The sequence below is a fragment of the Phaethon lepturus genome, unplaced genomic scaffold (assembly GCF_000687285.1).
Source record: "Phaethon lepturus isolate BGI_N335 unplaced genomic scaffold, ASM68728v1 scaffold4376, whole genome shotgun sequence".
Lineage (NCBI taxonomy): Eukaryota > Metazoa > Chordata > Aves > Phaethontiformes > Phaethontidae > Phaethon > Phaethon lepturus.
Window position 1 is genome coordinate 129,351 of NW_010548198.1, and position 9,103 is coordinate 138,453.

General features: G+C 36.8%; 1 protein-coding gene across 1 annotated transcript in view; it reads left to right on the plus strand.

The window, feature by feature from the left end:
• ATP11A (ATPase, class VI, type 11A) overlaps positions 1–5,869 on the plus strand; it is a gene marked incomplete at its 5' end in the record, with an annotated part of 67,060 nt that extends 61,191 nt beyond the window's left edge. Inside the window, one exon of the mRNA XM_010289889.1 lies at positions 5,363–5,869. Within this exon, the coding sequence (XP_010288191.1) occupies positions 5,363–5,620 (258 nt within the window). The remainder of the gene's footprint in view (positions 1–5,362) is intronic.
• Between the last annotated feature and the right edge of the window lie 3,234 nt (positions 5,870–9,103).

Below are 9,103 nucleotides of genomic sequence, written 5' to 3' on the forward strand. Positions count from 1 at the left end.
AAACATAAATGATGTGCACGGTTGCTTCCTACAATCTTCTGGGGAAATCAGACTAAACATCAGTGCCTTTCTGTTGAGCAGTCCACCATCTTTATGCTTTCTCAGACTTCAAGCAGTCTAAGTTTCTAATGGAACAAAAGGTGACTTTTTTCTGCCTTTCTGCATGCTTGGCCATTTCATTCAAAGGACAGTAAAAAGTTTATCATCAGAAGTTATTTACCATACTCATTATCTCCATTTCTGATTCATGTCAACTGTATTTTGAAGAAGAATACTTTTTTAGTGTAGTTTTTTTTCTTCTTCTGTTTATCTTAAAGATTCTACGAATCGTTGTCACAATCCGTTACTATCACTGTCACTTTTGTCACTGTCATTACTGAATTTTACATAATGTTTCTGCCTCAAGAATCTAGGATTCTTAGATCCCTGTTTTAATCATTGGTGTGTCTGTAGGTGAATGTATGTCATGTTTGCATTGTACTTGAGTAAATGGAATAGTTGCCATACAAAGAACTGATAATTCTCATTATGCTTATGTTACTAGTGTAATACCGTAAATGTGGTGCAGGAATTAATTTAAGTGATCTTTGGAATATATTAACATATCTGCTCTACTGTGATAGGAGAAAATGCAACTTTTTTAATAATAAGTTACTTCTAGGATGCATTTTCAAACTGAGCTTTCCTTATATTCCATGTTATGAAATTCTGTGCTCTTTCTAGAAAGAAAAGAGCTCAATATCCAGAAGTACATGACATTTCACTTAATAGAAAAGCAGAAGAAATGCTAGTAAATCTTGGCTTCCCTACAGTCTGCAAGAAAACTCCTTTGTGACTTAATACTAGGAGAGTATTGGTTTCCGTTGCAGATTTTGTATCTTTATTTCTTAACTGGCAAAGATAAAAAAATACATTTCCTCCTTCTTTCCCCCTTCAAAAATGTATAGTCAATAAAAATGACTGTAATTACATAAGACACAAGGAAAACACACAGTTTTTTTCACTTTTGAAAATTCTGACTAAAATTGGCTTTTAAGTGTCTTTAGGATTGGTTTGAACTGAGCTTTTAAACAATTATTTTAAAAATTACTACATTCTTATAAGCTATGTTGCTCTCTTTGTAATAAAAGGTCTTCTGGAACAGTTGAAAAGATTAACATAGGCTACTAAATTAGTTTTCCCTAGGCAATAAGATTGCATAAAGACTTTAAAGACATTCTTATGCTTCTAAAATTTTCAACTGTTTGAGAGTCACTCCAGTGTATGGTCAGTGGTTGTTTACCATCATTATCATTCAGAGGTTTTTAAACATTCCAGATGTAGTTTTGGGGTTTTTTGAGAGCTTTTCCATGAAAAAGAGAGAGAGAGAGAGAGATACACACATATATACGTACGCACACACACGGACATATACATACGTGTGTATACACTACATATATGTACATACAAGTACATGTATATATGTGCATATATAGTGTTATATATATACACGCATGACCTGCTGTCTTTCCTGGGATAAAAAATTGTTTCTGCAAAAGCTTTGGAGGAATCTGTTGCCTTTTGGTAATTTCGGTCAAAATCTGTTCATTTCTTATATATGTAGTCCCAGTGACTCTTCGGCTCAATGAAACAAGCTGAATTTTGTGCTTTAACTGGAAATTGTAGATCTGTGAGGTTTCTTTCAGCCTTTACTTTTAAAAAGCAATAGGACATTTTTTTAATACATCCAATCTACATATATTGATTGCATTTCTTTGTTCTTTCTTCTTCTTTTATTAATAGCAGAAGCTTGGCAGCTCTGTTATAGAAAATACAAAATTCACTTTAAATTATTTTCTTCATTTTTATAATTGTCACTTTGATTGACAGTGTTTCAGCAATCCCAAATATTTCCTAGCTGAAATGCCAGGTGTTTTGATTCTGAGCTGTAAATAACTTCTGTGTTTTCATCCCTTTTTAAGAAATATTTTTCTTTTTCTCTTCACTTCTGACTGATGGTTTTTTACTTCACTTCCACTTCAGTCACAAGATCGGTCCATCAGCCTCATTATGAGTTCTCTACCCTTTGCTGCGCTTGGGGAAACTCAAAGTGGTCCTTTTGCCTGGGGAAACCTCTGTGGGGATTCATCATTCTTCTGTTCCGCAATGGGCTTAGCTGCTGCTGAACAACCGCACAGCGCTCTTAGAAAGGTGATCGCCAGCAAACTGTTGCCTGTCACATGTTGGGCTCCTCTTCTATGGAAAACAAAGAAATGGATCTTGCTGTTGCAATATTTGAATCCCAGGGAAGAAGTTACCCTGGTAACTCACCTGCCCTCTCTCCCTGTGGTGTAATGACTAAGCTGTACATCAGCCTTCGTTAGCACTGGCCCCATCACCTTCGTGTGTCGCGCTCCCTGCAGTGTACCAGTTGTTCTGGGGAGTAGCGAAGCGGGACGTCCGCTCCTTAATTTGGAATCAATTTGGCCTCATTATATCATGGGGACTTCTCCCATTCAGTACAGGTTATTGTCAGAGGGGCAGGACACACAGCCCACAGTACTTCGTCATGGTGCAGTTTAAGTGCTTTTAGGAGTAATTAAGTAATTAATTTTTCACAGAGTTTGAAACAGAATTAAAAACACCCTCAGAGTGGCTCAAAGGATTAACTTTAGGCTCAAGAAATAGAAACCTTGTTTTACACTGGATAACCTTTCCTTTTTAAGAAAATCCGTCGCTTTTACAGGACTTTGCTACAACAGTTACGTTTGTATCAAATACTGCAATTCGTTCACGTTTCCCTCTTGTATGCGGCAAGAGTCTCACTGTTTTTCCTCATCCTTGCAGAAGAGTATGAGACATAAAACAGCCCTAAACGCACTGGCGAACAGCGATGGGCCACTTCTTGAAGGAAATCTTTCAGCTTCGAGCCATAATTAGATCAAAGCTAGGTAACAGTACTGTACGTGTTGCCAGTTTGGATTAATTTCTATTGGTGAACTGTGTTATTTACAAATCAACTGTTTCCTCCAGAGTTTTTGATGTACTGTATCAATATTGATACAAAATCATTATGTTTTACTTGGAGAGCCTAGTTTTTGCAAGAGATGTTCCATGCCACAGGTAAGATCTTTTTGTCTCAGACACTTACTCGTGTAAGGCAAAACAATGAATCGACACACCCCTATTAAAGTCCTATAAATACATTGAGTTATGTACAGGGTGACATTGGGTGACATTTCTGTAAGAACTGCAGTCGTTATTGCGGAGTGTACTTACATGACACCACGGTGTACAATACACAAAGCCAGAAGAAATTCTTACACATCAGCAGTTTATCCATCGTCTCTCATGCTCTTGAACACATATATAGACCAAATGCAGACGGTAAAACAGGAAGATAACTACACAAAAGGAAATGAGTTACTTGTGAATAGGACCTTGGGTCAGGAGACTGGGGCTGTATATCTGACAGTATTTACCATAGTAATGTGTATGATATGATATAATGGTAGAGCAGTGTATCGCTGCATCGCTGCCTCGGATCAGGAGAGAAGCGTGGTGGTCTTGCCAAATACCCGAGACAGCAGCATGAGTAGTGAGCTCCTAAACCACAAAACATTAGGGCAGCAGAATGACGTTCTCTGCTTTACATCATCTCCTTGCCGTACCACTAATGTGTGTAAGAAGGTACACTTTTTACTCCGATATATTCCCACCTGGTTACTTTACCTGCTCCAGTCTCTTCATACTCTCCTGACCCCAGGAGGAACACAAGAGGGGTTAACTGAAGGTGCAGAGTGCTAACATGTGAAGAGGACAAATGCAATGTAATATGCTGGTGTGGGCTGTAGGGCTTAGAGGTAGTTGAGAGCTGCTTTTGATTTACTTCTAATGACTGATTGACAAATAGTTGTAGAAAACCTCAGCTTTCTTGAGTATCTTCCATCATGGCAGATTGAAAGCGCTTGCCTTGGAGCTATGTGTAGGAAAAAAAATTATTTTCTTTTTAGAAATATGTGCGGTAACTAAAATACTTCACTTTCTGGCTGGAAAATAGTTAACCATACACTGTATGACTACTCCCTCTGACATTTCCGAAACAAAGTCTGCTACTCTGTTACCTGATTATCTATATTTTCCTGTATTAGTGTTGTTATTTGGTCTATATGTGTGTTTAAAAGAATCCAGGCCTCACTGTTAGTGAGCAGTTTGGTATAGTTTGCTGACTTTTACAAGAGTAGCTGTTGTAAGAGAGCTTTCTGATTGCTCCTGATTATGCAAGAGTAGTGTTTCAAGCTTGTGATTGGCATTAAGAGTAATATTAAATCTCAGTCATACTTCTATAAGCTACATCGTTAATACTTATTTTGTGATTTCTTCCCTTTTGCTACTGTGTTGATGTTAACAGGGAAGGAGGAAGGGGATGATTAAGAGGAAAGCATTTAGCTGGCTTATATAGTATTCATGGAGAGATTTATAACATTGGTTTCAATCATGCTTATAATGCATTTCTATCTTACATACTGTCACATAACCTCCATACCTGTATACTTGGAAATTATATGTGCATTTATGAGAATAATGAGATAAACTCATTGGGGAAAGTGCTGTGCTAACTTTCTTATAGTTTGTGCACATTTTCCAAGGTCTTGTCACACCGCCATGGTGTTACCGTAGTCCTGAGTATTTCCTGAGTGGAAGTACAGATTCTGCCAGTGTGGAGTGATTATGTGGTGCAGATAAATTTTAATAGACAATTAGACCAAGATAGTATTGTGATGTGTAGTATAAATGGCCTGTACAGATGCTACATGTAACCTAAGCAAGTCCAAAATCAGATACTGCTTAGCAGTACAAAGCAAGCACACTAAACCTCTCGAACTTTCATCTATTAGCACAAACCGACTGTAAAGAATTCCCTCTCTTTGCATGTACAGGGCAAAGTACTTGCCTCTCTTCTGCCCTAAAATTCCCCATAAGAAATCCTGAGTAAAAAAGTTCAGAGAGGAAAAGATGTACCAGGATAGAGTGCAAAATGAAATATAAACCTGATTTAAAACAATATGACTTGAAAAGAGCCCTCTGCATCCTCATCTGTTCTCTAAAGAGCCCATTATCAGGTTTAGAGATTATGTGTAAAATTATACCTGGTTCTGTAGGTCTTAATATAAAACTAATCGTGTTGAAAGTGGTTGATTGCTCAGTAACATGAGGGGTCAATACCTTTACATGAAACAAATAGCCAGAGTGGTGATCTGGTGAAAGGCATTGTTTTATACTAAGGGCAGAATGGCCCTATGAAAGAACACAGCTGTAGACTTTTAGCTCCAAAATCACCTATTTACTTTGTGTTTGGGTTTTTTTTTTTTCCTTTCACCAGAATGCATCGACGCACTGCCAGGAGCACATCTCGGAATTCACACCTCTTGCCTGTCTGAAAAACCCAAGATACAGGAGCAGTGACTGCAGCAATTCCCCAGCAAGAAGGTCTAATGCTCATTCTAAAAAAATGATGTTTACGCACTGGAGAGGTGTTGATTATTCAGTACTTCCATCTGTCTTTGGCTATTCAAATAAGCATTGCCGTTCCAGTGCAGGCTACCGCCACAGTGGGTCAGGTTTGGAAACGTCTGTATGACAGAACACCAAGTCAAGCCTTTAAAAACTGTATTTTTGTTTATTTCTTTTTTCAGGAAACAAACATGTCACAGACATATATTAAACTATACGTGGCTTTTGCTGTCTGAGGTAATGTTCAGACAAACAGGATCAAGAGCTAGAAGTATGAACCCTTCCAGGCCAATAGGCCTCTTTTTATGTTTTGAACTACTGGAGCAATGAACAATCAGCACAGTCTGGTACTGTGAGACTGGTAGCACTAAAAATTCTCTTCATCCTGTGTCAAGACTTTTGTGCATTTACTGCTTCTGTCATCTTTAGTCATTTTCTTTGTTACTTGAAGTGTATAGTTTCAGTCAGTGACCTACATTTTGAGATCAACAGTTTTAATTTTCAGCCAGAAGTAATGGCCTCAGTTATCTCCAGTGAAAGTCTCCTAAAGCATATTTAACAAGTGCTGTTTCTGATTTTCCTCTGTCCTTTTTCTTTCTTTGCTCTTTCTGTAGAACAAACTGGTGTTTCCTCTGTGCAAACCTGCTTTCAAGAAACACTCTCTAATGTTCACTTCCTTGTAAGTGGCCAAATCAGGGCTATGTCTGGTTTTCAGTTAGTTTTTCCCCCATAGAAAGATAGGCAAAACAATCCTTCTGTGGAGTATGTGCACACTATATGAAGTCAAGTTGGCTGTTAAGTAGGTAAATATCATCAATGTTGAAATCTCGTCAAAACCAGAATGTAAGCATTTTGCTTAAAAGGTCTTCGTGAATTTGTCAAAGATGCAGATTACCCGGTGTCCCCACTTCCTATCCCCGTGACTGTAAAATGTGCGTAGCAGAAAGTATTATACATTAAGCTTTTTTTGACACATGTTCTTCCTTAAAAGAAGGAAGGCTGTTTTTCCAAATAAGTGTCTTTTACTATCTGGATTCATCCTTTTAATTAATTCGGGGTTTTTTGCACGTGTGGTTAAATCCTGGCTGATTTGGCTTGGTAGACGCAGTACAAAGCACACAGCTGTTAACTTTTGCAAGCAAACCACGAGGTGGCACACGGCTGTTTACTAACAGTTGAACCATAGTTGCGAAAGAGAAACCAGTTTGACCTCAAGGATTCAGTTTGAATTACCTTAAGAATGACAGCCAACCTGCACTTCTGCTTTCTCTGCTACATTTATGTTACCTTGTGCTAATTCAACGATTAGCTGTGCCCTTGTCTTGTTTCTTTAGTCCAGTGTTTTATTTTGGGGTGCAAAAATATCTGAAGGAATATTCTGATTTCAGTTAATTTCAGCCTGGTGGTTAGAACTGGTTAATAACCATAGTCATTACATACCTCTTGGGAGGACATGAGCTAAAAATTTTTTTCAATGTGTAAACAAAATACTTGGAATCAGAGCTGCAGCCTTTATTGGAAGACTTGGCCAGGCCATTGTTAGTTGTCTTTTGAATGGACTAAGGTGTCAGAGAAAAATTATTTCCCTTTCTGTGTTAAAAAAAAAAAAAGGCAAAATAGTTTAATAGTTTACTTGCTAATTTACTTTTTAAGAAAAAAAAATCAACTTACTAGGAAATGTTTCTCACAATATTCTGAGTGATTTTCACATTAAACAAACAGTAAAATATTATTAAAATGACCTGGGTCAAGCAGAGATTGTAAAGTGAGTTATGAAATTTTCAGTATACCAAAGATAAGAGATTTTTAAGAATTCTAATGGTGAGCACCACAGATGGAGGTATTTCTACCATTTGTAGCACTTTTAAGTTTCAAAGAATGTCCTCATAGCAGCAACATTTTGAAATACATACATACATGTGTGGGTGTGTATACATATACTTGCCATTGCAGACGTGAATGTTGGTCAGTTAGAACTGTCCCCTACATAAAACACTGGTGTATATATTTTTAAAAAGTTAATATGGGTATAATTTTTATACCAGTAGCAGTGACAAATTTCTTGTGTGTAGTTAACAAATTATTTGTAATGTATTTTTTAGAAATCTTAAAATTGCCTTTGCACTGAAATATTTTTCATACTGTAGCTATTTATAAATCTGTTTTACGCATACATTTGTTAACACACCATTTCTATTTTTTTTAAGTATATGTTTTGAAGGCTTTTTTTATACCTATGAGTTTTGGCCACTTAAATTTAGCTTAGAGTGGAGTTGTGGCTGAATGTTAAAATTCTAATGAATGTCAAATTAGAAATACAGGTCTATTGCTCTGTCAGTCTCACCCAAACTATTGATGTTTTGTTGGTATTTGTGGCAGCAGCCATTAAAGCGCTGGACTTTCAGTGCTATACTCTTACTGCTAGCTTTTTTACTCTATGAAGCCTCCTGCTTTTTTACTTTTCTTAGTTCCATCTTTTAGCCTTAAATAAGGAGATTTTTGCTCGATGTTTTTGAAAATGCTGCATTCCTGTTCTGCCTACTAACAAAGCACTTCATTGCAAACTTCCTGACGCCCAGCACTTTGAAATGATTGACAGTGTTATTCGGGCTTAAACACCTATGTAAGTGCTTGGGAAATTTTAGTTAAACATGTCATTTTTTGGAGGAGAAAGAATGCTTGAATTTAAGTGGAAGTTTCTGCTTTGATTTAGCAATACTTTTACCTTTAAAAGTTGGTACTGTTTGTTAAAATAGATCGTTTAATGGAAGAAAACATGTAATATCAACTCGGTTTCACTTGATGTGCTTTTGCTTCAGTCCCTGTTACTATTGCCATGCAAACCTAGTCCACTGCAGCAGGTGTTAATTGCAGTTTCAGTGTAATGGATCAGACAATACAAAGATGGAAAAGTAGAAGTTGGGTCAAAATGAGTTAGAATGTTTTATTATGGATGGGACACTGAAAAGAGACAGACTTTTCTGTATTAAAAAAAAAAAGAATTAAAGGGGAGAAGTACAAAAATCTATATAACTTCCTAACTTGCCTTGTTTAAATTGTTGCAGCTTTAACAGCATAGTGTCTCCATAACTGCTTCTATAAATGTCTTGAAACTGGTAAGCGCTAACCAAATGTATGTGATGACTTAGAAAGTATTTCAAGCTTTTTGGCCACTGAAGTTCATATATTCCTGCAGTGGCTTGTGGCAAAAGGTCTTTTTTGTTTTACCATGTACAGTAATTGTTTGTTCAGCCACTTAATGTAAAAGCTTACAGTTCACTTTCTTGCTTGCATTAGCCTGTTTGTCTTGACCCAGCTGGCTTGCAAATCTAAAAGGAAAAAATAGCTTAATTGAGCAACTGCACTACTTTTATTTTGGAAGCCAGTGGGATCATTGTGCTCATGCTATTGTCTCTGTTAAAACAGCTTTAATGGAAATTTGTGAAAGTATTATGAAAGTGAAAAAGTATGTGATTCTACTTTGCAGAATAATCTAAAAATCAGTTTATATAGCTTTAATTTTTTACCTTACAAAAATTCACTGAATTTTAATCTGCATTGCCTCTGACATCAATTCTGTGCTATGTACACGTTGCATTTTAAATGTCCT